Below are 27,288 nucleotides of genomic sequence, written 5' to 3'. Positions count from 1 at the left end.
TTTTTTAGCTTGTGTATTTTTTGAAATATTTATTCTTTAATTATTTATATATATATGGAATAGCGGTTTTGGCTGAATGTGGCCGAATTGGGTGATCCGTCGTAGGGGGTGATCCGTCGTGTGGGGTGGTGTCTTATCGCATACGCACATGCGGTTCGCTCCTGCTGCCACCACCCACGGTCGCCATCCTACCACCGCTTCCCGTCCGCTGCTGCTTGTCACTGCTTGCTTCCCATGCTGGCTGCTACTGCATACGCTAAAGAAAAGGTACACGACCACGGTTCCAATTGTCCATCCATTCGGCCATCATACATCACTTCCATCCATTCATTCCTCAACCAACCAACGACTACTACACCTGCTCCTCCCTTGGCCTCAGCTGTTCTTCCCTTCGAGATACACGCGAGAGCGACACTCTGACGTCCCCTGTGAACTTAATCCGCCTTGACCGAAACACATACTTTATCGCCCTCTCCTTCGACCTACCGCTTTCAACCTTCTGTGCTTCCTACTCCGAAGTCGCCCACGGCGCTGCCGACCCAGATCGCATATTACCGTCTTCCAAGCGACCGAATACTGTCGATGATCGAAGCCACGCGCTGATGCCCTCCCTTTCAACTGCCTACCACCCAAGCGACGAGGTGGGCGGCCTTGCTCCATCATGGCAGATTCCCTAAACCCGGCCGGGTCGACATCACACATGTCTTCTTCGGCCCTCATGCCAGCACGTCATGATGCCGAAGCCCGCCCACGCAACCGGCGTCTCATCAGCACTGCAGAGGACTCCTCCACTGGCGGAGGGCCCTTGGATAAGCTGTCGGCTTCCTTTTCTGCCTTGCGTTCACCAAGCCGTGAGCCAAGTCCCATGCCATCCAGCCACTTATCCCGCGATGCCTCCAAGTCCGGTGCTCGAAGTGCATCCTCCGCCGCCCGTCGAAACAACACCGCACCAAACTCGGCCAGTTTCCTCGACACCACATGGTCGCAAGGCTGGGCTTCTATCCAAGGGCTTGCTTCTTCCATCTTGTCTGGTGGAAGTGTCCACGATGCGGGCTACGAGTCAGATCACAGGGAAGGGAGACGGACGAACATCAATCCTTTGAAAAGAGACTATTCTACCCCGCCACGAAAGGCTCCCAAAGACTGGGGCCCAGCGCCGCCCCCCAATAGTAGGCCTGCGCAGAGAGACATTGCGGCAGGCTCTCTCGCAGAAAGAGATGCTGCCCTCAAGGCAGCCCGGACAGCGAGCGTTTTGGAAAGTCACGACGGAGTTAATGGTGGCCTCGATGTGTCGGGCAAGTACAAGAAGAGAAACTCGGACGAAATCGCCAGGGACGCACCACAGGAAGAAGAGGTCCAAGATCAATTGGTGTATATACACCATGTGCAACCAACTGACACCTATGCCGGCATAGTGCTCAAGTACAGGTGCCGCGAAGACGCATTCAGAAAGGCAAACGGCCTGTGGTCTAGAGACATACTGGTGCGCAAGTGGCTTGCCATACCAGTAGATGCATGCGAAGTCAAGGGTCGCCCTTGCGAGCCACCCTCGCACGAGGGGCAGAATGTCGACTTGCTAGCCCCAACACCGGAACCTCGAAGCGCTCATGGCTGGGGTAAGCAGACCTCGGCACAACCACAACAAGTCGACTTCTTCAGTCTGCCTACTCAAAACGGGTCGTCGTCTCGACTCTCCAACAACGATGACCAAGAAGAGCCTCCTTGGTCTCACGTTCGATGGGTTGCACTGGACTCTGTCTCAAAACCAGTTGAGATCGCCCGCGTGTCGAGCAAAACGATTGGGTACTTCCCTCCACGTCGGAAGAAGAGCCTCCGAAGCACCTCAAGCATCTCGACGCCGAGACACTCTCTCGATGCCGCGGCCATAACAGCTGGACTCACAGAAAGCCCAGAGCAAGTTGGTAGGCCATCGTCGCGACGCCAGAGCAACTTGAGCAGTCGACCAAACCTACCCGGTACTCCAGGGCGATCGACTCCGGCATCGTCGAGAAGCAGGATGGGCAGTGATGCAGGCGATACCCGGCCAGCATGGATGAGGAGGCCCGGAGGCGTAGGCTCGTTGGGGCGAAGTGTACGAGCACCTGGACCGGAGAAAGATTATTTAAATTCTTGGGCGAAGAAGCATCTCCCCGGTATCGCCATCGACGAGTCTCTGCCATCGATTTCCGTAATGGGGTCCGAGACCGCAAACTTTGGATTTCGGCCGGGTTCCAGCAGCGGCATCGTAGAAAGTCCTTTCGATGAGGGACAGGATCTATCAGCGACGTCCCGACAAGGCTCTGGCTTAGACCGCGCAGCAGCATCAGTGGAGACATGGCTTCGAGGCGCGTTTGCAAAGTCTCCGGGCACGCCTACCTTGGGGTCCCGAAGCCGTCAGCCAGATGATCTGGATCTCATCGAGTTGACTGATACAAACAGTGACGATGGAAGGTTGCCTATGCCCGCAACCAGCGGCGGAGTAACCAGCACAGGCTTGCTTGACGCTGCGCCTATGACGATTGGCTCCAGTGGGAGGAGCGATGGAGAGGGGCCCGTCTTGAGACGAGGCTTGAGCAACACTGCAGCAGCAGCAAAGGGCAAAAAGTCGGACTGAGCTTGCTCACAGTTGGTTTGCATTTGCTGTTGAAATGGGAAGAGTCTGGAACTAGGGATTACAGATGGGTACTCTCGGTGCTCCTCGAACAAAGCCTCGGCGGGAACACACCTCGTAATCCAAATTCATAAAGAAGATCCCAACGGTCTGGGTGCAGGGGCGATATGTAGAGGTGTCGGAACTCGTGTTGGAGTGATTGCGCATTATATAGGCGTTAGCGGGCATTGAGGGAAGGGCAGACAGAAGGAGGGGTGTGATGTGAAGTGAGTGTGCCGGTCAGGTTGGGCTTTCAGCCTCTTAGGTTCACCGCTTGTCTAACCCCTTCACCCCCTTTATCTTTGTTTACAACTTTTTATTTTCAAACATTAGACTTTGGGAGCAGTAGAAGATTGGGTTGTCAACCCAGGGTTTGGTTGGCGGGCAGGCGATCAAGGGGTTTGTTGACGAGAGGGTTCTTTCTGAAGCGAGGCGGAGGCGGGAGAAAGGGAAAAGGATACAATTTTTCTATCAGCTTCTAGAAACCACCTAGTCTTTGGCTATGCAATATCATTGACCCCCAGCCAGCTTTTCCAACACCAATACTTTGGTCCTTGATTTACAGGATCAGACTATAAATGCCTGCCTATACTGCTGAAGGGTGACGATGTGAAGATATGTTCAAACTCGGCTGATCCGAATCTCGAAAGGTACTCTTCGTGCCGGTTGGGAGAATGAAGCTGAGTATATACGCAAAAAGCAAAGCCTGGAGTTGAAGCCTCTTCAGGGTCTAGCCGTATCATGTGAAAGCCCATCTTCTCTAAATAACGTGTCAAAAGGCATACGTAAGCGTATCGTGTCATACCATCACATCATATGGCTTATGTCTTCTCAAGTTTGAACCATCAACTTGTATTGAAGAATCGGTATACATTGATTGCTTAGGTCACTCGCCCAGGAATGTCCTAACTTTTCCCACACATGCTACCAAGTAAACACGAAGCTCCCGTGACGAGATGGTATCATTTGGCGATACATCCGCTATGCACCTTCCCGCCATGTGTAAGTCATAAGTCAACTTCGATTGCAAATACGTTGGACACGGCTGATGGAATATGCGCAAAATCGCCCTACGAATTCATCCTACTGGGGTCCTAACCCCAAATCAAGATTCATGCTAGCCAGGTCACCGTTATTGATACCAAAGAATTGGAACCTAGCACAATAACGTTAGCTCTCTGCGGCGTTCTCGGGAATCTAGCATGGCGTCCACCTACCAATCTTCAACATTGAGCGTGTTTGGAACAGGTTGCCCTTGAGCTGATCCTGTACTCCAGCTGTCACTTGGGCTTTGTCCATCCGGCATCAAGCCGTCGAAATTCGCTGTCCAGAGATTGCTGTTGAGGCTGTTATTGTTGTTGGAGCTCTGCCCTTGCCCCTGTGCCTGTTGTTGCTGCTGCGGTTGCTGCTGCTGGAAACCCTGCATGCCAGACCCCAGGACGTTCGCGCCTTGCTGAGGGCTTCCACTCAATCCTTGTTTGGTAGGGCCACGTGCTTGGAACTGAGTGCTTTGTGCTGGTAGACCATGGGACGTGTTTTGATTATGCAGCTGCGCCATGAGGCCTGTATCTAGGCCATGGTGATTCGGTGGCGGTGACATGTGCGGGAATGCAGGCATACTTGCGCTGTCTGGGAAAAGCTGGTCGGGTTGGAAGTTTTCCCACAAGGACTGAGAAATATTCGGCGAGTTACGTGTAACAAGATACAGGTCTGGCGGTGTGGCCGGCACCGAGAATGAAGGGTTGAAGGGCGTCGCTGGTCTGGTCTGTGGCCTAGAGGAGGTTCCGCCCATGAACGTGTCTGCGTTCTGTCTCGCATTGGGTGATGTGATCGGAGGCGGCATCGTCTGCTGATTTGAACCTCCGTCGCCCTTCATATGGCTAGGGGTCTGCGGACGCGATCTTTCATAAGACTCTTGAGGCGTTGGAGTATTGACGCTGAAGTCGATCGCCATGTCGTCGTACTTCCTCTTGGCAACGTCCTGCGGCCGCTGTTGCTGCTCCAGCTGTGCCAACGCCTGTTGCGCTTTCCTGTGCCTCTTACCCGCAGCCTTCTGCAGCCGTTCCTCGAGCACTTTGTTTCCTATGATGGACTCAAATAAGGTATACACCATCTTTCCTACCAGCCAAACTCGCGACACTTCCTTGAGGGCCTGCATGCATGTTCTTAACCTGTCCTGGGTTACCTGCTGAATCGATGGGACCGGCGACCGCATTTGGTAGACGTGCATGATCAGGGCCGAAAACAAGCTGTACACAACAAATGCCGGACAGAATCGAAGTTCGCCATGAGCTGCCAAGTTCTCGATGATAGAGGTGATCATAGCCGCGGCTTGGAACGCAATGTTTCGTGAAGGATATGGAGAATCGTCAGGGAAACGACTGCCTCCATTTGGCGGCATGTGAGCTCTGTGTAAGAGGCACAGTGTTGTGTAGTAATTCGAGTGTAGCAGGGCTGACCAAAAGTGATGCCGAGCAACCTCCCAGTACACGATCTTTGGGCAATTTTGGAGCCAATCGGCGAGAGCCATATCGCTATGGGTCAAGTCGATGGCGTTTCTCTGTCGTCCTTTGGAGGCTACCGAGTACTGCTGAGACAGCACCAGGCCCATGATTTCGCAAAGCTTGACGTACTGCATGAAGAACTGCACGTGTATGGGATCTGGAGGGTACTCGCTGTTACGGTCGCCATCATCCTCGATAAAGTCATCCTCAGTGAGCATCTCGACGTCGGAGTCGTCGAGGTTGATGTGAACTGGTCGGCCGAGAGCAACGGCAACAGACCTGTCTCGTGTAAAGAGAGTCCACCAGATTCGTTTCCACAGCCTCTTGTCGGAGCGGCTGAGTTGTGACTGCTCAACACTTCGATGCATTCCAGAACCCTGAGCAACGATGGTGGCGACTCGACTCCAATAAAAAACGTTCTTGGTGACATCTTCAGGTCCTTCCCAGTACCACCCCATCAACAATAATGACTGCACAATGGTCACCCGATCGTCTTCGTAGTTGGCATCGTAGAGCGCCTTTGCCCTTTTGTAGAAGGTCAGGGCAGCGGGCGTCGTCGAACCATTGGCATCCATCAGCTGTGGATTCGTGCAGACTCTTGAGCCGGCCAGCAGCACAGCCTGCAGTAATAAAAGGGACGGCGGGTTCTTAGGGTCGCGATACTGTCGCATGAAGCGGGTACGGTTGATGACCGGAACGATCGGATGGATCCATTTGAAGTAGGAGTCGATAAGCTCGTCGCATAAAGATCTGGGCGGTAGAAGGAAGGCGCCGCGTTGGTGCAGGATATCGATTTCGACGTTGTCCAGCTCGGTCAATCGGGCCCTGGAACCCCTCACATTTTCGGGTAGAGGATAGTGCACTACGTCTGAGGAGCCTTGTCGATCGTGTACAAGCAACGTCAAATTGGACGACTCTCCGAGGTACGCGACCCTGCCAGCATCCGTTATAGGGGCTCTCGTGAACTTTGGTTTCATCACCAGGTTGAGATAAGTGCCACTATCGACTTCCTCCTTTCGGGCTTGCGACTCGGTATAGGTGGACGACGGCGTGCCATCTGTGGTGTGATAGACAGCAGGAGTCCGCGGCGGGAAGGTCCCAGGTCCTGGCGCAGGAACACTGGGAGCTCTCGGTGAACGCTCTTCAGCATTATCTCCTTTCTCGCTGGAGCACACCTCAGTTAGCCCATGACTGGGAGCATGTGGAAACGGCGAAGCTGAGGCAGACCTGTCCGAGTCCTTGTTCGTTCCGGCATTCGTAGTCTTCTTGCGCTTTGGGGTCGGAATGCGACATTCTATTTGGAAGGCTACGCAGTTTGTGCAGGGCACACCGAGACTCGCGGCGTCGCATCGTACCTAGACAAAGATATTAGACGAAGAGGTTTGGCGAAAAGTGTCGATCGGAGGAGGGGGTAGGTGGAATTCGGTTGTGGGTAGGAATCGGCCGACCCGGAAGCTCAATCGCCCACAAGAGAAAGAACACTCAAATAGAAAAGAAGACTATTCGTACCTTGCGGGCGTGACATGTCTGTACAATACAAGGTTAGCTTTGATTCAGATAACGGAAGGCCGACAAGAGGTGGGCGTGAGATCTCGCAGGGCAGCATTGCACCAGTAGAGCGCAACGCAGCGCCGCGGCGCGATTAGCGATACCTCGGCACAAAGTGGGCAGAGGGGCCACGGAATGGCGGGCGCGACAAAACAATAAGGTGTGAGACTACGTACCTCGCAAGCTCTAGAAGCTCGTTGCCTATTCGAATCAAAAAATATATTAGCACACAGGTTACATCCGCCATTGATTGGAAGATGGCTATTGAAAAAATTTGACGGAATTTGGGTCGATGGTGAGGGACGAACCTGCGAAAACTCAAGTGGTTCGCGGCGGCCGCGGCCGCGGCGGCAGCAGCAGCAGAGCTACCTTGAGCGTTGGGACTCGCGCCAGCTGGATTGGTAGAGGTTCCTGGGGCCTGTGATGGCGACTCTGATTTTTGTGGTGATTGTTGCTGGTTTAGCTGCTGCTGCTGTTGCTGCTGCTGAGCCGAAAGGTCGGTCGACGACATATCGACATCCATGGGCGACCGTGAAGCGTGAGCTGCGACGGAGTCGTGAGGGTAATGGTGAAGAGGTTCGTCGACGAATTTCTCGGGTCGACTAGTAATGGGAGGAGGGCCAGTGGGAGGGAACAGGTGTGGCAGCGGCCGAGTCACAGGCTCTGGTGGCCCAGGCGCAACAACGTCTGGCTCTGGCGCAGGCTCTGGATGTGTTTGTGCTGGTGGTGCTGTTGTTGGTGGTGCTGGGACTGAGACCGAGACTGGGATGGACGGAGGCAGCGGAGCCTGGTGATTATGGTGGTGGTGCTGGTGGCTGGCCTGGCCGGCTGGGTACGGGGAGTGGGCGTGGTGTTGGTGTTGGAGGTAGTGGCCCTGCTGCTGCTGACGCTGGTAAGGCTTCTGGTACTTCTTCTGGTGCTTCTGATGTGTACGAGAATTGTTCAGGTGGCGTGGGTGCGGGTGCGTGTGCGGGTGCGGATGCGGATGCGGGTGGAGGGGGGGTGAGGTCAGCGAGAACAAGGAGTGGTGGGAGTGGGGGTGGGCAAATGGTATTTCCCCTGATGCTGATGCTGATGCGGGTGCTGGTGCTGGCGCCGGTGCTGATGCTGATGAGAAGAGGATGGGCCTGCGGGACGTGGAACCAGGGGCGGTGGAGCTGCTAGTGCCGGAGCTGCTGGGGCTGGAGATTGATGAGATGGAATTCGGAAACTGCACTTCTGCCGAGTGTCCTGCAACTCCTGATGATGATGTTGTTCCTGTCGTTCTTCTACTTACTGATGTTGTTGCTGGTATTGTGGATGATTCCAAAAGAGAAAAAGATGGGTCAATAGTAGGTCCGGAACCTAACACAGGTTGAGGTCCAGGAAGGTGCAATCCAAACGTGGGGACCTCTACAACTCTTGCCTCTCTTCTTCCTTCTTCTTGTTCTCTTCCTCCTGCACTGCAGCTTATATCCGTTGATGTACCCGTATCAAACAACAACTGATGTTGCCCCGTCCGTTCTTCTTTTTCTTCTTCTTGTCTCTGCTGCGACTGATGGAATGGGAAGAGCACTGACGTTAGATTGGGTTCGCTTTGTTGCCGCAGACCGGCAATCGCGTTGTAATTGTTCTCTGTCAGAATCCCAGATTCGGCTGCATCAACATGAGCCGCTGGAAGGTCAATGTCACCGTCGATGCCGAGGTCAAGGCTGAATGTCAAGTTCAAGTCCAGGTCGCGGCTGACGTGATGGTCGAGGCTGTGTTTTCGAACCTCACTGTCGGTTTCTTTGCCTAATTCTGGCAACCCGGTGTCTTGTTTTGTCTCTTCTTCAAATCCAAAGTAGTTTTGCTGTGATAGTTGCTCGTTTCGATGGTAGTGTTGATCGGTTTCTTGTTGCTGCTGCTGCTGCTGCTGCTTCAATAGCACAACTCCGGGAAATTCAAGGTCGCCGTCCTCTTCAAGATTCGGCACACTTGGCCACTGGAGCACAGCCATCCAAATTTGGCCTCAGGAGATGAATGACCTCCTGACCTTTGTGAGGATGTTTGTGCTTTGTCCGGCGTGTCTTGCTGTCGTGTAACTCGGGCAATAAGCTGCCGTGTATCACGGTCAGTACTTTAGCGTGTTGTGTCTTTGCGCAGGAAGGATCTCATCTGCCTGCCCAGACTCTAAGCTGCTTTGCAAAAGAAAGGGACATGACAACAGAAGAACGAAGATAAATGGTGACGCAGTTCAACAACCAACACAACCACCGCGAAGGGCGACTCTGGAAGGGTCGCGTACCTTTCAAGTAAACTACAACATGACATACCAAGAAACGATATCCCTACAGAGCTGGAGCTGCTGTCATGTACGTTGGTCTAGAACCCTGTTTTCCTACTCAGATACCCTGCTGTCTTTTTTTTTTCTTTTTTTCTTACGCTACTGAGGTAGGTTTCTTGGTCTGAAGATCGGACAGAGTTGTCGCCTGTAGGTTTGAAGCTCGGCCGATGACGGGATATAATAGATCGGGGAATCAGAAACCCAACCAATTCCCGCTGCATCTGCCGGTTTGCCGCTGCTCAGGTTCCTTGTTGAGCAAAGCCCCCTCTTCACATTACTGGTCTGTTCACCAGCAAAGACAGAAAAGGCAATCAGCTTTAGCTTCACAGCATAGAGCCTTTGGCGTTTCTATCGCTTGCTGTCGTCTAGCTCCCAGGTTCAACGTTGTAGGAGATCCACTGTTGTGGTATGTGGTGATGCGCTGCAGTCTTTTCTCGACGTTGACTCGCTACTTTCTCGATATCTCGCAATCGGCTCCCGTGTAAGTAAGGCAAACTCGTCTGCCCTTGTCCCGGGACGATCTGCCTTGTGTCCGTATCACAAGGCAAGAGTTGTAAGGCTAGGCAGGTATCACGGAGGGAGGTCCGGCTAGTCGTCTGGCCCCAGCTTCGTTTTCTCAAATATCGGATCCAGTTATGGCTCGACGTGTTCCCACTTTGAAGACCGCAGCGGAAGCAAAACAGGCGTTATCTTGCGTTTCTTTCCTTGGTTACCTGCGGCTATGCTTGCTTTTGAGGCTTGGGTGTTTTACTCCCAGACAAGATACGCGTGAACGGGAGCGAGCCATCTTCTATTATAGACATCGGAGATGATAACTGGAGTCTGGAAGAAAGGATCCGGCTCCTCGAGCTGACGCCAATACCAAGTCCCCAGGTACATCGCATGAAAAGAATCACACCGTCTCCATCCTTGCTTTAGCATGTAGTTTCTACGTGACCAGTGACTAGTGATCAGTGTGCAGTGTCGAGTGCCAGGCTTCGCCTCTGCCGCCGCCAATGGTTTAGCTCGATGGTCCCCTTGGCTGTTGACGCCGAGATTATGGTCTTGTGGGTAAGTGTGACAGCCTCGACGGAGTGTGTACCCAAGGCCGGTGGAATGGAGCGAGAGAGCAAGCCACAAACGTTTACAGGGCAAGCATGTGAGACTTCTCAAACGGTGCTATCCAGTGCTCGCAGGATCGCTGCCCCTCCCCCGCCAACGTCTTTCCTGGTCCCGGCTTCCGGCGAAGACGGATGATCGTGTGCCATGGCCCGCCCAGAGTCCATATGTAGTATAGAATGCCTAGGGTGCGCAGGGGGGCTAGAAAGTGAGGCAGCGGGACATGAAGCAGTGTCTGTTGCCGCAGGTGGCAGTCATTCAAAATCCAACCCACGCCACTGGTTGAACAGTCATGCGCCAATCCATGTTGAGAACGACGGAGACTGAGGAGGTGAATACACTCCTTCCGCTCCTCCCCGGCCATCCATTTCGAACATGATTCTTTTAGCCCTCCTCGGAACGGATAGGTACGGTATGGGGGGTGGACGAGGGTGAGGGTGAGGGCGAGGGTGAGGCTGGGCGTAACCCGCTAGATCTGGGGTAAAAGAGATGGAATTGGCCGTGATGTACGGGGAATGGACTGCTAAGGGTGCGGGTTGCGGGATTGTGGTTGCAGAAGACACCCCGCCAGGCTCACGGCAAGGGAAGGGAAGGTGAGGGCCTGCAGGGGCTAGGCAACCGCGCAGGCGCAGGCCCGTAAAATGATATACTAAATGCTAGGTACTACGTATACTACCTAAGGTAGGTATCAAGGGATGTAGCGTATGGAGGACTGCGGAAGGGGCGGGGTGCAGGCTGCGCGCGCGCGCGCGCAGATGCGGGTAGGGTAAGGAGCAGGAACGGTGCGGTGCGGGCAGCGGTACGGTGATCAGTTGTTGGTGATGAGCTCCTGCTTATTCGCAGCTGCACGACTGGATAGAGCATTCAAAAGTAAGGTAAGTACGTACGGATAGTGCCTGAAGGAATCGTACTCCGAAGTCGCGGTAAGGGTATGGATCGGGGGGGGGGGGGGGGGTGCTCCGAAACGGTGCTGGCCCGCGCATGTATTACCTCTTTAGGCAAGGACCACGCTTTGCTGTGCGTCTCGACTCTCCAAGGTGGATTTCTTCTTTTGCTGCGCCCAGAAATGCTGAGGTGCCGAGAAAAAGCATATGATCACGACCTCGACTTCGATTGCATGACCGCCCTGCTCTCTGTGCGTCTGGTGTCCGTCACGCAGCGTCACCTCTTCCAAGTTTCTCTAAAGAGTGCCTTCCTTTGAACCGTCTAGCTTGTATATGATCACTCGAAATGGGGAAAGGAAATCAGACAGAAAAGGTATACCTACGTAGATGAGCTCACTTCTCGCCGGGCTCTTCCGATTGCCGGGCAGCGTTTCCCTGGCCATGGCAAGGGTACCGGCGCACACGGCACCACCACCAATACCACCACCATTACGGTTGTTAAAGATCCAGAACTGCCATGGCGATATGCTTAAGTGGTGGACTCGAGAGTTGGCGCGCCGCACGGCACTCCCCCGGGGTGGGAAACACTGACGTTGCGACAGAAAGTTTATTAGTCTACACACTGCGTAGTCGAACTGCTCATGATGATTTCCGCGCGCGGAACCCGAGCAGTCCATGGTACCAAGGTGACTGGGATACTAGCTGTACGATTTTGTCTAGTGTGCCGCCGGTGAACTTCTTTGGTGTGTATCGTGTGTCTGTCTCCAAGTCTAGTGGACTGTGTGAGTGTTAAAGTGTGCCAATGTCTTGTAAGTGTTGCACAGCAAATGACAAATGATTCTTACAAAATTGGGATTCTAGACGCCGCAAACTTTTCAGGCCGTTACTGCGTTGGTCTTGGGAACTTGGGATGACCGCGGTCCACGATCGTCCGGAGGAACGACAACTGAATAGGATCTGTATCCCCGCGCTGTTTACCAATTTGGCACGTTTTTTGGGTAATGCAGTTTCTTCCATTCGATATTGCTCCTCTGATTCTTCTTCCTCCACGGGCTGTTGCTTTTAGAGGTTGCCAGCTTGCATTGAATGCTTGGATCTGTTCCCAACATAACTAGAGTTTCCTGGTATTGTAGCACTCTGTCTCATTAGCTGTAAAGCTGTATCGTGTGCGTACCGTATCGTGCGATTTACTTTCAATGCCCGATCCTGTCTGGGTCGATCATTTGTATTTGTGCTAGTAGAGCTGGAGAAGTCTACATCATACGGGCTCTCATCTTGGCATGTAGCCTTGTAGGTAGACCGCTACTACTCTTTCAACTTTCACTGCCGGTTTTATTCTCCGTCTTGCTTCAGATAAACGAGTGTCTCGACAGGTTAAGAGTAACATGCCCGTCTTTCCGTCTCACGACGTATTTAACCCAGCTCATGCAACCTTTCCCCGCCATATCACCCTCACATATGCAGGCAGGATCGTGGGGCGGGCAATAGGGAATTGCATGTCAATACAACTAGCCCAATGAAGATGACAAAACGGGATTCTCCGGTTCCTCGACAACATTCGAGAGCCAATCTATACGTTTGTGGGACTAGTATACGAAATTCAAGGTTGCTGTAACCACATCACACACGCAAACAGAGAATGAAACGCCCAGCCAAGGGGTACTAATCACCCAGTACTTGACGTATTGAAGCATACAAACAGGCCCAGAGTATGGAGTGAGGCCTGGGCCTGGTTTGGGCTGCTACATCTATATCTACTTACTTCCCCGCATTATCTCCCCGAGATCACTCAACTCCACGTAAGATCACCAATGACTAGGCCGGCACACTAGACTAGACATTCTGTCATTGCCGCGTTGTGTTATGTTCCTTGCAGGGCCAAATGACCAGTTAGCCTTAGCTCCCCGAATTTCCTTTTCAACCCGCAATATTCCCTTCCCCCCCCGCCCCCCCCCCCCCCTCCTTTTCCCAGCTTCCCGCCCCTTCCATACGGCCGATATACGAATGTGACTAACCTATGTCCCGGGACAGCCCTTGAGATCACCGGGGCTTCACGGGCTTGAAATATGTACTACAATTTCTTCTATCTGGGCGATGCCGAGGCACGTTGATTTGGTGGTTGTAGAAAAAGAGGTTGAAAGCCGAGAAAGTTTCGTCACTGAACAGCGACAACTACGTCTTTGAAAGCCAAGAGCTTTCCCCAGTTACGAAGAGTGTGGGGTTCAAACATGTCATTGGGCACTTAAGCCGGTCAACAAACGGCACGTAGAAATGTCAAGCTCACAGGACACAGCTTGCCGAGCTCATTCCGGGTCTTACCGCGAGTCTCTGATTCCAAGGGATTCCTGCGGCTTTGGTTTCCACACGTCTCGATTTAGCGCAAAATCCGGGGTATCACCAGGCATTGTAGTAATAAATTAGTATCTGATGCCATCATATGTACATTATCCTCCGCCTCCACCGGAACCATTGGAAAGCCCCCCCCCCCCCCCCTTTATAGCCTTGTACCAGCACCCGATGTCTTTCCGTTGCCGTTGGCGATTGTGCCTCCGGCGGAGGCAGACGCCGCCGCGGCCGTTCCGTTCTGTCCGACTTTTGGTTCAGACCCCTCAACTTCAATGCCACTAATGAACAGGGCACTCACACCCTCGAGGAGCGCCACGAAGACGCATAACAGACTGGCAATGACAAAGTGGCTAATAGTCGAGCCGATCTCCAGCCAAGAGCCCTCATCCTTGACCACCCAGAAGAAGTATAGAGTGAGGACGTCGCTGATGGCCATTACAACCATGAAGAGAGAGGAGGGCGCCACGCCAAGTCTGACGTTAAGGATCCCGAGGTTCGCCGATATGAGGGCAAACGGAATCATGAGCTTGACGACGAGAAGTGCCCCCTGGGAGAAGGGATCAAAGATGGGAATTAGGCGGTACACGCTGTCCAAGCTGAAGGATGAAACCGACGCTACGTTCCCAGTGCTGAAGAAGGCTGATTGCAGCAAGACGAAGAAGAACAGACATACTCGCGCGTCGGCGAGAGTCAAGGCTCTAAAGCGTGACGTGGACGCATTCTGTGGCTTACTGGCAGTGTCTCTTGAGGAAGAGCGTCGATCTTCCTCAGTGCCCTTGCTAAAGACGAATACGCGATGCTCCAGACCGACCCAGGCAACCAGCAAGGCACTGAAAGCCACATAAAAGACACCTTCGTAGGAGATGGTTAAGATTACGAACGTCGGTGCACAGGTCAAGAACATGGTCATCAGACTGTGCTTGTAGTGGCTGTTGGGCTGCAGACGTTGAGCCAAGGGCATGAGCAGCGAAATAACTGGACAGATGGTTAGCAATGCCACGAAGTTATCCTGCCCTCGAACACTTACCCAGAACAATCCAGCCTACAACTTGATTTCCCCGAGGCAACCCCGCCTTCGCCTGAAGAGAGATAGCGCTGGACCGAGTGACCACGATCGCAAGTAAGATCAAGCCGATCTGCAAGGTCTCTAGTTAGCCTTTGTTGTCTCGTAGCACCTCAACCTGAGCACAATTCCTCACCTGAATACCTGTCAGAGCCCTGGATATGGGCAGAGCTGGCTTCGCCAACAGTCTGTCCTCCCAGATAAGATACGCCAGACCAATGGCGGCCATGACGATTCCACCGGCCACACTGCCATGCGTTAAAATGTGAGTCCCAGTATGAATGGCATGGGGCGAACGTACATTAAAGGGATATCCTCTGACTTCATGGCGGGGAGCAACGTAAACACGCTCATGACCAAGCAGGAGAAGAACCAGACGACAGACAGCAGAGAGTTCAACTGAAGGAATCTCAGGCCATACGTCATTGGCCAGAAAGCCGCGAGAACGTAGATCACGGTGAGAACCTCGCGATGAATGTATCCCAGAGCCTGTGTACCTGGATTAGTAGTGTCCACCGGTCGAAGCAAAGATTCATCTTACCAAAGACACGATAATGCCGATGTAAGCCACGAGGTTCAGCAGGAACGAAAAAATACTCGCTCCAGTCTTGATGTGCCCAAAGAGAACCTTTCGGCCCTCGATAAGAGAGCTACGTCTAGCCCAGACTTCCTCCCAGAAGACGACGGGAAAGAAACCATAGGCATAATATGTGACCGGGGACTTGGAAATGATGAAGGATGCGTACAACGCTGCAAGGACGGAGCTAAAAGCCGTCGTGCCAAGAGTCGTACGTGAAGGAAGCTGGCTGCCACGCAGAACATGCAGGTCAACGACAATCGTCAATGCGAACGCCATCCAACCAAGGTATCCGATTGTGATCAGCGTGCGGAGGAACAGCCAATCGTAAGTCTGGAGGTATCTCAAGCCCTCCAGGGCGATCTTCATAAGAGCTGCAGACTCCTCAATGGCCTCTTCGTAGTTGCCAGCGTCGACCAAACGTTGGATAGCGGCCACTCGGCGCTCAGGGGCCAAACCTGCATCACTCAAGGGCTGGAATGGTCGGTAGCGGAGCTCCGTGGCCTTCTTTTGTTCTTCCTTGACCCTGTACATCTCCAAAATCTCGCGAGCGTTGATGAGTGCTGCCTGAGCCTTCTCCTCGATACTCGATGAGACGTAGGACAAGGGTAGCTCACCAACGGAGTTGGCAGGGAACTCCACACCGATCAAATATGCCATCAGAGCAGCAATATCAGCTTGCGCCACGTCGTGTCTCTTGATCTCATCAAGATGCCAGTCAGAAGAGTACTCGTCGTGCCCAGGAGCAACAGAATCGAAGGAAAGCACCGGCGAGGCAATGCCAGATCCCCAGGTGATCAAGGGGGTGCGAGTGTTATTAGGATGGCCATCGCCGTGGCTGCCCCAGTCACTCATGCCATGGTCGGCAGTGAAGACGAAAGCGGTCCGGTCATCGGCGTAGAAGTTCCCGATCATTTCTGTAATTTCCTTGACACCTTGGTCTACAACTTTGATATTATGCAAGTATTCCTTCGAGTAGGGACGGTACGAGTGTCCATTGGTATCCAGGCCGAGCAGATGGAGGAAAAAGACGACTTTGTCTTGGCGCAAAGCGGCATCAAGAGTGTCGTTCTTGGCTGCATCGGCGAAAAGCTCCTTGACGTGGTCAAAGACCCAGAAGTCCAATTGCAACGCATCTTGGCTGAAATCCTCAAACTCGTGTCCGTATGTGTAGGAATCGACGCGGCCGGGGACGGCGCCCTGTTCGAACATTGGCAAAATATCGGGGGATCCCCAACTCCAGGTATGACGGCTTCGGTTGAAGACGCTGTCGAAGTTTACGGGGTTGAGCTTCCAGCCAGTCGCCACGGCCGAGACATCTTCATAAAGACCGGCGATGAGCGCAACATGGCCAGGGCGAGATTCAGTCGGCACGCGCGTGTGTGACACTCCAAAGGTGCCATGTTCAAGAACGCGGGATCGTAGGAAAGGGGCGAGGGGTCGCGGGGTTAAGTCATCCTCAGATTCGGGGTAGGGGTCGGGAAAGGACTGGAAAGCCTTGTCTGCTCGTAAACCGTCACCTGGAAGAGAATGTTAGCATCTTGCACCAGCTACTCCATGGTATTTGAGAAGGTGGGCGAGCTCATACCCACGAAAAGAACCAGACGGTCTGCAGGGGCTTTGGAGTTTTCGGGTCGTTCGATTTGAACAAGCTTCATGCCCGAAACAATAGGACTGACGAAGTAAATGTCAAAAATCGAATATATATAGACGAGGTGAAAGATGACAGCGACGGCTAGAAAGCCGGCGCGCGAGGAGACTGCCATCACAGACGAAGGGGTGATGAAGCAACGTCTTCTCTTTGGTGGGTTGTGTCTCTTGCGATGTCTGTCTTCTCCTGTGGGCTTAAAGGAGTGGGAGTAGCTCAATCGACGATGATCTGGGGTATGGCACGCCCAGAGTGGGTAACAGGCGGGTGAATCCACTCGCTCAGCGCCAGAGTCGATTGGTCTCGTGGATGACGGATCAAAAGAATGAAGGGGAAATGTTCGAGAGCTCTACGAAAGAGAGGGAAAGCGCAGTCATTTCACGGCTCGCGCATTGCTCCTATAAGAAATGATATAATACAATGATGTTGATGCGCAACGCTGGACTTTATTCATAGAAAATGAGAACCCAGCCGTCCCGTCTAGCTCAATGTATGTAATCGCTTTCCACTCCAGGGTTGACAGTCGTCCCGCTTGTTGCATCGACGCGGAAATTATTGGTTTTCGCGACACGTCTCCCACCCCCGAACTGACGACGTGTAGGGATGACGGACCCACATTGACATCTAGCCCCATGCCGTGGAGCGGGAACGGCTGTGTGCATGTAGCGGGGCTTTTACAGCTTCCATCCTGGATACAACACTGCGAAGTTCCTTAGCTTAGCCCAGGGGCAGTGTCTGCGACTTTGAAGACACCTTACTAATTATTGCCTGCCTGGTAGTAGCAGCATAACACGATTGGAAGTGCCTGGTCTTACCCACGTGTCTACATCATTGTCAAAACCATGGCTAGACACAGATATATTCAGACATGTATGCAATTTGAAGAATTCCTGTTAGTCACCCCCTCTATTGAGCATTGCAACTTTCCGTATTGCTAAAAGCGGATTTCACATGACCATTGAGGTGTAATTTGCTACCGGGACATCAAGGTATGCACCCTCTTACAGGCCAGTCAACTGGTAACTACCAAGCTGCTTTCCTTGAGAACCTCTTTGGATAAGGTACGGAAACCCTGCTGGGAAATCACAAGAACAGCTCTTGGCTTTTGATGTTCCATATTCATAAGCCGGCAAGGAGACAACAAACTCCGCGAATCGGGGCTGGACCAGTTGATTGACACACTATCTACTGAGCTATTCCGCCTCGGCCTCAATGTATCCGCCAAAGCCAAAATTCTCAGCAGATTTGGGCGGCATTTGCACGTCCCGAAATCACACGCGAGAAATCAACACCGTCTCTAAGGGGTATAATATCGAACAACTTCAAAGGCTTCCCGCCCACCCGTCTCATCTAGCTTCTGACCACCAGAACAGTCCTTACATCAGGCCCATTAGTCCAGCCGCTCCGTCAGAGACTTGATGACACGCGCGTAAAACTTTGCCGCATGTGGCCGAGGGAATTCGATCTCTTCAACAAGGAAGTCAGGCAGCATGTCGATGAGTTCGCGATCTCTGTTAGAGTCCAATTGTGGCTTGTACGTGAAATGAGCCTCCTCGTAATTCTCGCCGGAGCTCTCGTTCTCGACTTCAAGTTTGAAGTGAAGGGCTGCGGAAGTCAATATGATGAGATAACTGTTGGTAAAGACGATGACTTACTGCCGTTTCTCCCCGTTTGTATGCAATCAAAGACCTGGCCCGCCGAGTCACGTTTGGTGACTCTGACAATCAAGCCGGTTAAATCCCCATAAAGATCCTCTTTCAATTGTCCCGTTTGCACAACATCCGCGCTAGCGATGGCTCTGGCAGCTGCGCTTGAACCCTTGACGGCGCTCCCAGGTATGACCTTGGCACTAGCTGCAGCTTCAGCAGACCTGCTCGCGGCTAGGCGCGTCGTCAGGGTCTTGATTTCCTGCTTTGCGTCGGCTAGGGAAGTCGTCAGAGCTGACACCTTTGCCTCCATTTCTTCCAGTTGCTTTTTGCGTTGTTGCCCTTCTTTGGCCAAGCTACGTTGCTCTGCAAGGTCGGCCTTGAGATGCGCAATGAGTTCGTTCGCAGCTTCATCCTATTAGCAATGTGCTACCCCTACAATTGGCATTTGGTACTCACTTTTGGCTCTTTCTTCACTCTCCTTTTTGAGATTATCAAAGTTGCGTTCTGCCGCCTTGACCCCAATGTCCCGAAGATCGCGATATTTCGCTTCCAGGTTATCGTACTTTCTGATTGTGTCGCCCAAGCGCCTCCGGATTTGCACATCACTAGCATCCAAGTCTGGATTACCGCTTGTCCGATTAAGGCGATGCGTTGACGGCTTTGGCACCGGTAGCTCATCGAATTGGTCATCACCTTCCGTATCGACGTCCATATCATCTTGAGCCTGCGTCTCTGGAATTTCAGATTCATCACTCCGGGTGGCCTTTGCTCCTGCACCACGCCCTCGCTTAGTCGACTTTGCGGTATCCTTCGTAGTAGAACTCGGCACTCCTTTCGGTGTGTCGGTAGTCGTCGCTATCGTAGCTGCTGCCTTCGGTCGCCCTCTCGTCTTTGCTGTAGTCGCCTTCACCGCCGGAGCAGTGTCCTCTTCTGATTCGGCCATACTGTCGACATTCGACGCATTATTCACCTCGTCCTCGTCCTCAACATCCTCCTCTTGGATCTCGACCTTCTCGGCAGCCTTACGGCCTCGCTTCGAAACCTTGCCGCTCGCCTTGCTCGACATGTCGTTGATGGCCTCTTCTCCAGCTTTGCTAATCGCCGCTGCAAGTTTCCCAGCCGCGCGACCCTTTGTAGCCTTCTGGGCAGGCTTTGCGACTTTGTTGGCAGCTGGTGGCCTGCCCCTGGCCTTCTTCGCCGGCGACATCTTAATTGGGTTCGAGGTAATGATCTTAGCGCTGGGAGAGGAGGTCGTCAAAATCTGTGTTCCAGTCTGATTCAGATAAAAGCGCAGTACGCGATATTTACACCACTAGTTGGATCGGAGGCTGATGCAAATAGGCAGGGTGTACCGGCGCAGCACAAACGCCGCCAGGATAGCCAACGCGCCCGAGAGAAACGTTTCGTGTCGTGCGGGAGGGGTTCGTGGACTATCGGCTCGGAGGAAGTTGGCGTGTATTGAGAATATCGAATAACATTGGTTTTGCACTTAGACTGAGGTGATCGATGTCAGACGGATGCGTTGGTCATGATAGCAGGGTCAAAATACCAAGGTTGTAGCTGAGGGGCAAGCGCAAGTGAGGAACTACAACTTGCGATAAAAAAGTAAACAAAGCCGCGGTGCGACAGCCACCGAATTGGTACCTCACCTTCGGTGCTCCTAGGCGACCTTAGGCGGGCCGCGGCAAGGTGCTCAACTCACCTAGGGGGACATACTTATCCCGGTACCTGACCACTACCTTGCCCAAGGTAGGTACCTAAGGTACCTAGCTTATCGGCTTATCTAGGAAGGCTAAGGTGGGTAAGGTGAGGTAGGTAAGGTTCCTTACCTTAGGTAAGAGTCAAGACACCTCAGTGCAATTTCGCATGTGGCGGTGCGCTCTCCAGCGGAGCACAGCGAAATGTGGCTTGAAAATTTACTGGCTACCCTTGTGAACCGCGGGTGGCGTTGTCGGCTCGATTCAATTCTCTGGGGCGTTGGACACGTCTATTTCGTTGCCGGCTATAATACTCTATCCCGTCGCTTGGACACGCTCTTGCCGAACCACCGAGAGTGAGAAAGGATCTCTTCCCGCTCACGATTCCGACGATACTTGCCTTAGAACACATTCCAACAAGCGTCAATAAACCACCGAGAGTTATCAAGCTAGTCCGTTTCGATCGTACCGTGTCGGCCCTCTGCCGCGACGCCAACACTGATGACGGGCGACCTTGACCGTTGGCTGGGTTCCGTCGGAAAGCTTCTCGGCATGGGTGACCGAAAGAAGGGCCTGGGCGATTTCGCTCTGGACTTGCTGTTGGTTGCTGGTATGGTGGGTAGACAGCTTCATCAGAAGCACATGTTTGGTTCCGAATGTTAACCGCACTCTAGATGGCAACCGGCGTTTACCTCGCAAGAAACTTCCTTTCTTCCCTCACGAATACCCTCGCCGACCCCGATCGAGAGAAACACGAGCAAGCACGGCTACAGGCCAAGGCTCATCTAGAGCGCTTGCGCAAAGGCAAGAATGTAGGGAAACCTGGCGAAGAACCATCAGATGACGGCAGCGTCTCTCGTCGCGGGCCAAAGCCGGAAGAGTTGGTGTTGAATGAATATGAGAACCTCATTGCACTTGAGATGGTGGCTCCAGAGGATATCCCAATCGGCTTCGCTGGTAAGTGCTCTACTGATCTGGTGAATCAGCACCAGGGATATTGCTAACGGCGTATGATAGACATCGGTGGCTTGGAGGACATTATTGATGAACTCAAGGAATCCGTCATTTACCCGTTGACTATGCCGCACTTGTATTCCCACGCGGCGCCACTGCTATCTGCACCCTCTGGTGTGCTGCTTTATGGCCCTCCAGGATGCGGTAAAACTATGCTGGCTAAGGCAGTCGCCCACGAGAGCGGTGCTTCCTTCATCAACCTCCATATTTCGACAGTGACAGAGAAATGGTACGGTGACTCGAACAAGCTGGTCCGAGCTGTGTTTTCGTTGGCTCGCAAAATGCAGCCCGCCATCATCTTCATTGATGAGATCGACGCGGTCTTGGGCACAAGAAGGAGCGGCGAGCACGAGGCCAGCGGAATGGTCAAGGCTGAGTAAGTTCTGAATCAGAAATCCTATCGTTTCCCGTCACTAATAATTCAGGTTCATGACCCTGTGGGATGGATTGACGTCGTCAAATTCTTCAGGCATGCCAGCAAGGATCGTCGTTCTCGGTGCCACCAACAGAATACACGACATCGATGAGGCTATTCTCAGGCGAATGCCCAAGAAATTCCCGGTGTCTCTTCCTGGCAAGGAGCAGCGACAACGGATCTTGCAGCTCATTCTGAAGGATACAAAGACAGACCCCGAGTTCAGTGTGGAGTATATTACCAAAGTCACAGCTGGCATGTCAGGCAGCGATATCAAAGAAGCATGCCGTGATGCTGCTATGGCACCGGTCCGTGAATACATGCGAGAGCATCGGGCGAGCGGGAACTCCATGTCGAGCATCACACCAGAGAACTTCAGAGGTATCCGTACAGAGGATTTCTTTGGTCGCAAGGGTGGAGGTCAAATCTTGATGGATAACCATGCAAAACACTCCAAGGCGTCGAGGTCATCGGCAGACGAGTACGAAGATATTGTTGAAGAGCTGGGTTGATTTGGCCAGAAACTTGGATTGTATGAAAGGAAATGAAAGACGCGGCAGAGGTCTGCTCTGAAAGGGTAGTGCTCTTTTACTCGATATGTCGGGAACAACCATACAACATGATTGCCTACAAGTGGGCAACTTACGCAAACCATGCTAGAATGAGACGATTGTACAAAGAAATGTACCGATACAAGGAGGAAACGAATACTGAAATACCATCATTTTACGTGAGAGAACTTGCCAATTTTAAGCGTTGGTCGCCCTACCAGCAGCGGCTTAGGTTCCCTATTTTGTAAACCAAGGCTGCAACGACTTTTGATTTGAATTGTCCATTACCTCAGTATTGTTGAGAAGACGCCATAGCCCTAAGGTGAGAACTAGGCCAGGCACACAGGCATGCCGCATCAGAGCAAATTCAGGTACAGACGGCAGTCAGATGTGTCAAGCATGTTGCGCCGACGTTGGTTTGTTACCATCCAGGCGCGCCAGCGCAGTGTGCCAATTTCAACGCCGCGCCTTTTCCCCAGCCAACATTCCACTCGGACCACTACCGTGTCGCCCCCGCCGTTTCCAGGGTTCATGCCGCCCCGCCATCGCCGACTTTCGGGGCACGCTGTGCACACCGACAAATCACGTCATCGGCAAGGGCCCACACCTTGGGTCGTCCAGTGCTGTTGGAGTCACACGCTCCGTCCCCCAAAAGCCCGCCGTCGGCCCTCACTTAACGTCCCTGTAAAACTTCTCCTGTACACACCTGCAAGCTTCTATCAGCTCTCTCAACCTTCTCGTCAATTGCCTCTGCTTTTCAATCGAGTACGCCGGTGCTGCGTTTGGACAATTGATTTGCTGAGCAATTCAGTCTGTCCGCGGCGACAAGTCTGGCTCTTAAAGGAGACCAGCGGTAGTACTGTACTCGATCCCGAACGCCTCCCGGACCTTCCTATCCTTCCTTCGTCCTATCGTCCCTCTCGACCATCAAGTGCGACGACATACAGGCATCGACTGGCCAAGATCCATTTGTCGAATCGCTCAATCCAAGAAAAACTCGTTCAATTGCCGCTGTCAACCAGATCAGCCGGCAGCTCCTTGATACTAGTGCTACCCCGCCATTGCTACATACGCTTTGTCTCACTATGTCTACACCGCCTAACAACGGAGCGGCATCTAAGTCCAGCGACCCCCTCAAACGGGTGGACCTTGACGGACACGATCTTCCTCCTTCTCCCGCGCCGTCTAGTCCTCGCAACGGTCGTCGTCGCTATGCCCTCGCCACGGAGCTGGTCTACACTGACAGCAACGACCAGTATGGCGCATCCAGCATCCCCATCTACCAGTCCGCCACCTTCAAGCAGACCAGTGCCACTGGTGGTGGGGAGTACGACTACACCAGGTCCGGCAACCCGACTCGCACTCATCTTGAGCGCCACCTGGCCAAGATCATGAATGCCACGAGGGCTCTGGCTGTCGGCTCCGGCATGGGTGCTTTGGATGTCATTTCCCGCTTGTTGCGCCCCGGCGATGAGGTGATCACCGGCGATGACTTGTACGGAGGCACCAACCGCCTTCTCACTTACTTGGCTTCCAACCAGGGTATTGTTGTTCACCATGTGGACACTACCAATGTGGAGAACATTCGTCCTGTCATCTCTGAAAAGACGGCCATGGTTCTGCTGGAGACCCCGACGAACCCTCTTATCAAGGTCGTCGACATCCCCTCCATTGCTAAGCTTGTTCACGAGGCCAACGATAAGGCTTTGGTTGTCGTGGACAACACCATGCTCTCGCCAATGCTCCTGAACCCCCTGGATATTGGTGCAGACATCGTATACGAGTCCGGAACAAAGTATTTGTCTGGACACCACGACATCATGGCTGGTGTAATTGGTGTCAACGATACCGAGATTGGCAACAAGCTGTACTTCACCATCAACTCCACTGGGTGCGGCCTGTCGCCTAATGACTCTTTCTTGCTTATGAGAGGCATCAAGACACTTGCTATCCGCATGGAGAAGCAGCAGGCCAACGCTCAGCAGATTGCTGAGTTCCTTGAGTCCCATGGTTTCAAGGTCCGATACCCGGGACTCAAGTCGCACCCCCAATACGACCTGCACTGGTCTATGGCACGAGGTGCAGGTGCTGTTTTGTCGTTCGAGACCGGCGACGCGGCGCTTTCGGAGAGAATCGTCGAAGCCGCTAAGCTGTATAGTATCAGCGTTAGCTTCGGCTGTGTAAACAGCCTTATCAGTATGCCCTGCCAGATGAGCCACGCCAGCATCGACGCCAAGACCCGGAAGGAGAGGCAGATGCCGGAAGACCTCATTCGCTTGTGCGTGGGCATCGAGGACGCAACGGACTTGATTGAAGACCTCTCGCGAGCTGTAAGTGCTGTCAACTAGATTCGCCCCTAAGGCACCAATACTGACTTCTGTCGTAGCTTGTTCAGGCCGGTGCGGTCAACGTGACCTTGGACGGGTTTCACGCGACTGAGGCTGTCCAGCAGGCTTGAGGGACTCCTTGTAGAGGCTGGAGCTTGAGTACCGAGGCCTGGGTTGATTGGGTCAAAGAGAAGTCAACCGCACGCGTAGTGAGTGAGTGGAAGAAAATCCACCTTCGGAACACAGCGGCGTTGGGGCTTGGTACGCTCGATATGCGTTGGAAAATCAAAAAAGAAAAGGGGGGTAACGAAAAGCGTGAATAGCTTAGAGAATTCGACTACTTCTTGTCGACCTGACCTACCCGGAAACGGAATCGTTCCTTTGCCGCACCTTGTATGTTTCGCAAGTTTTGACAGCGAATGCGTCCATCTGACCAGATGAGGCGTTGCGGTTTCTGACTCCGTTAAATGTGCTCATGGCGCTGGAAGTAAACAGACCAGCATCATACCAACGGCTCATGTATAAAGTAACGGAGTAGTACAATGCCATTCAACTAACTATTCACTATTGCCTCTTAAACTATGCAACCCAAAATCGTTCCGCTCTGACAAGACTGAGAAACTACACAATGCTATTTGTACGATATCTAGGAAAAGTCGAAGCGGTCTGGGAGGACGACTGGAGCTACCAGCGTCCAAGCATACATGGCGTAGCAAACCCAAGCGCTTACAATCTTCACCCAGCTGGCCCAGTACGACCGGCCGACAGGAGCAAAGTTGCCATCGGCATTTTGGTCGTCGTAGCTCTGGGTTAGCAACGTCGCGATCCACGCCGTGGCTAAGAAGAAGATGATGTGGAAGACGGTATAGCTGTACTGCGTCTGTGAGCGCTCATCGTCACCGTGGACACGACTGCCGCCAGCCTCGCTCTCGTCGTCGGACAAGAGAGCGTCCGCCGGCAAGCTTCCCTCCTCAACGGCACGACGTAATGCCTCCGCCCGCATCTGTTTTTGGGCGCTGGGCTGGTGAGTGACGAGATCGTGCTCATCTTCCTCTGGGAGACGGATGCCGCCGGAAGAACCAAGTCCAAGGCTCTGAGTCGCCGCCCGTGTCGTAGTGTACGCAATTGTGAGCATGGTGACGACGGCGCCAATCACAACGGATGTGGTGCGAGTTCCCTGAGCGCGAATCAGGGGGTTGCATTGCTTGTCATCGGGTTCCATCGAAACAGCGGACATGGTAAGGTAGGTGCAGTATACGGCGACCATGGCACCCTGAGCAAGACCAGCCTTGGGGTTGTATTCCTGAATGGTGGGATGGACCGAGATGAAAGAAATTCCAATCCACAGCAGGAGGTTGATCGTAATCGCTGCTTGGTTCATGGAGCAACCGGATCCGGCGAAGAAGATGTACTGGACGATGGTCATGGCGAGTGAAGCAAGATACATGCCCAATGTAGAGCCGATGAGAACTGTCCGCCAAACCTTGGAGTCGGTTTCCTCAATCTGCTCAAGACAATACTCAGCCCAGTTATGGGCGAGATCAACAAGCAAGATAAGGCCGAGGATGAGGAACAACATGCCGCCGAATCGGGCAATATAGGCGCCGTAGAACTGGAAGAATTCGTCGGGAATCAGGAAGGAGAGAACGATGAAGGCAAGCCACACAATGACTTTGGGTCCCCAGTAGCCATTCTGAATAGCGGCGCGAGGGTTCTTGGAAGATGTTACACCGAACAGAAGCCCGGCGAGTATGAGATGGAAGAGACCGAGAGCGAAGTTGAAGCGGTGGACCGCCATCCACCCGTAGCATTGGCCGTTGGGACAGTCGATTTTGACGTAGTCGAGCATAAGGTGTTCCAGCTTCTTGATAGCCCACGGGGTGAGCATGATCCACGACAGGATCGAGTTGACGAGAAGCATGACTGCGTAGCCGATACGGGTGGCGACACTACAATGAAGTCAGTACCGAGAGTGGTGTGTTCACGGGGTGGAGGAAGAATTACCTGTTGCCGCACTTCCCACAGGCGCTGCAGACTGCAGAGCAAGTTGCCGCACCGCAGCAACTGGCAGCGAAGCCGATGAGCTGTAAAGTATTAGCTTGTGAAGTGAAGATAGGCTCTACAAGCCGTAGAGAAAGGAATGGGAGGGGACTCGTCGTACCGTGCCCATGCTCGGCACCGCCATCAGCGGCAACGAAAGCAAAGCACCCATGGCGCCGGTTTCCTACGGTATGTACTATCGATCTAAAGGGTACAAATGTCGGTTCGGCGAGGGTCGCGCTGGAAAGATGGAGGTGTCGCGTCGTTGATGTCTTTGCGAGATGCCTTACGTCGGCGCGGCGCAGTATGGATTAGGTAGAGAGGTAGCTTGGAGGCCGGACCTACGTACCTTTGGTAACGAGCCACAAAGGGTGGGACCATCTGTGGAGGCTGGGATACACGTGAGATTACGTAGTCTCTACTGTGGCTCCCCACCCGGATCCGAACCCCGGATTCCAAAACTCTCCGCCGAAGTCGGCCATCCACTATCGGCAATTCTGCACCGATTCCCGACATATTTCGTCTACCTGGCACCGAGTGAAGTGAAGCTACTTACACCTGCCTTTCCTGCTCAACCTCAGTTACCTTATCGCGACGATCCCGACGCGGACATCTGAGAAGCCGCTGGCTAGCCCTACCATATCACCCATTATTCGCTATCCAAGCAGCCTCAAATGCAAGCTTCTCGTTTGGAAACCAGCCCGCTCATCGTTCAAATCAATGATTTGCTGCCTCAACCAGAAACTATCTCGTCTTACCCGGTACACTTGCGTACCTAAATTTTACCTTTGATTTGCGATCCGGATCTTCCTCAGACTGAACCGCTTACTATATCCACCCGAGTGTACCATGGCCCATAGAACGAGGACAATATTCCCAAACAGTAAGAAGACAACACTGTGAAGCTGCAGATGGCCTGTCGCAAGGGGAGCGGGGTTGCTACATACATTCGACGTGGTCGTGCTGTATTGC

The 27,288-nt window shown here is 53.1% G+C and overlaps 8 protein-coding genes across 8 annotated transcripts; 3 read left to right on the top strand and 5 right to left on the bottom strand.

Moving 5' to 3' along the window:
* Window positions 1–661: 661 nt before the first annotated feature.
* On the top strand, window positions 662–2,614 carry CABS01_12994 (LysM domain-containing protein; the record flags this gene model as incomplete). Its single annotated transcript, XM_060546341.1, has 1 exon — window positions 662–2,614. The coding sequence occupies one exon, from the start codon at window positions 662–664 to the stop codon at window positions 2,612–2,614; it is 1,953 nt and encodes a 650-aa protein (XP_060395487.1).
* A 1,119-nt stretch (window positions 2,615–3,733) lies between these two features.
* CABS01_12993 (fungal specific transcription factor domain-containing protein) lies at window positions 3,734–8,680 on the bottom strand (the record flags this gene model as incomplete). Its single annotated transcript, XM_060546340.1, has 4 exons — window positions 3,734–3,806; window positions 3,868–6,318; window positions 7,011–7,883; window positions 8,262–8,680. 4 exons carry the CDS (start codon window positions 8,678–8,680, stop codon window positions 3,734–3,736), a joined length of 3,816 nt encoding a protein of 1,271 aa, XP_060395486.1.
* Window positions 8,681–11,099: 2,419 nt separating this feature from the next.
* Window positions 11,100–11,666, bottom strand: CABS01_12992 (uncharacterized protein; the record flags this gene model as incomplete). Its single annotated transcript, XM_060546339.1, has 3 exons — window positions 11,100–11,285; window positions 11,373–11,501; window positions 11,613–11,666. The coding sequence occupies 3 exons, from the start codon at window positions 11,664–11,666 to the stop codon at window positions 11,100–11,102; spliced, it is 369 nt and encodes a 122-aa protein (XP_060395485.1).
* Window positions 11,667–13,483: 1,817 nt separating this feature from the next.
* On the bottom strand, window positions 13,484–16,741 carry CABS01_12991 (phosphatidylinositolglycan class N; the record flags this gene model as incomplete). The annotated part of the gene is made up of 6 exons (XM_060546338.1): window positions 13,484–14,310; window positions 14,363–14,471; window positions 14,535–14,646; window positions 14,700–14,887; window positions 14,940–16,495; window positions 16,564–16,741. 6 exons carry the CDS (start codon window positions 16,739–16,741, stop codon window positions 13,484–13,486), a joined length of 2,970 nt encoding a protein of 989 aa, XP_060395484.1.
* Window positions 16,742–18,013: 1,272 nt separating this feature from the next.
* Window positions 18,014–19,584, bottom strand: CABS01_12990 (chromosome segregation protein; the record flags this gene model as incomplete). Its single annotated transcript, XM_060546337.1, has 3 exons — window positions 18,014–18,228; window positions 18,279–18,677; window positions 18,729–19,584. Coding segments are annotated over 3 exons (1,470 nt in total), but the record flags the coding sequence as incomplete, so codon positions are not given.
* An 886-nt stretch (window positions 19,585–20,470) lies between these two features.
* On the top strand, window positions 20,471–21,910 carry CABS01_12989 (ATPase; the record flags this gene model as incomplete). Its single annotated transcript, XM_060546336.1, has 4 exons — window positions 20,471–20,584; window positions 20,644–20,926; window positions 20,987–21,359; window positions 21,409–21,910. 4 exons carry the CDS (start codon window positions 20,471–20,473, stop codon window positions 21,908–21,910), a joined length of 1,272 nt encoding a protein of 423 aa, XP_060395482.1.
* Window positions 21,911–23,034: 1,124 nt separating this feature from the next.
* On the top strand, window positions 23,035–24,407 carry CABS01_12988 (cystathionine beta-lyase; the record flags this gene model as incomplete). Its single annotated transcript, XM_060546335.1, has 2 exons — window positions 23,035–24,279; window positions 24,336–24,407. The coding sequence occupies 2 exons, from the start codon at window positions 23,035–23,037 to the stop codon at window positions 24,405–24,407; spliced, it is 1,317 nt and encodes a 438-aa protein (XP_060395481.1).
* A 515-nt stretch (window positions 24,408–24,922) lies between these two features.
* CABS01_12987 (serine incorporator) lies at window positions 24,923–26,488 on the bottom strand (the record flags this gene model as incomplete). The annotated part of the gene is made up of 3 exons (XM_060546334.1): window positions 24,923–26,225; window positions 26,281–26,360; window positions 26,438–26,488. The coding sequence occupies 3 exons, from the start codon at window positions 26,486–26,488 to the stop codon at window positions 24,923–24,925; spliced, it is 1,434 nt and encodes a 477-aa protein (XP_060395480.1).
* Between the last annotated feature and the right edge of the window lie 800 nt (window positions 26,489–27,288).

The sequence above is a fragment of the Colletotrichum abscissum genome (genome assembly GCF_030869225.1).
Source record: "Colletotrichum abscissum strain IMI 504890 chromosome Unknown Scaffold_41.1, whole genome shotgun sequence".
In the NCBI taxonomy this organism is placed as follows: domain Eukaryota; kingdom Fungi; phylum Ascomycota; class Sordariomycetes; order Glomerellales; family Glomerellaceae; genus Colletotrichum; species Colletotrichum abscissum.
The sequence above is the reverse complement of the archived record's forward strand: the minus strand, read 5'-3'. Positions and strand labels throughout refer to the sequence as shown.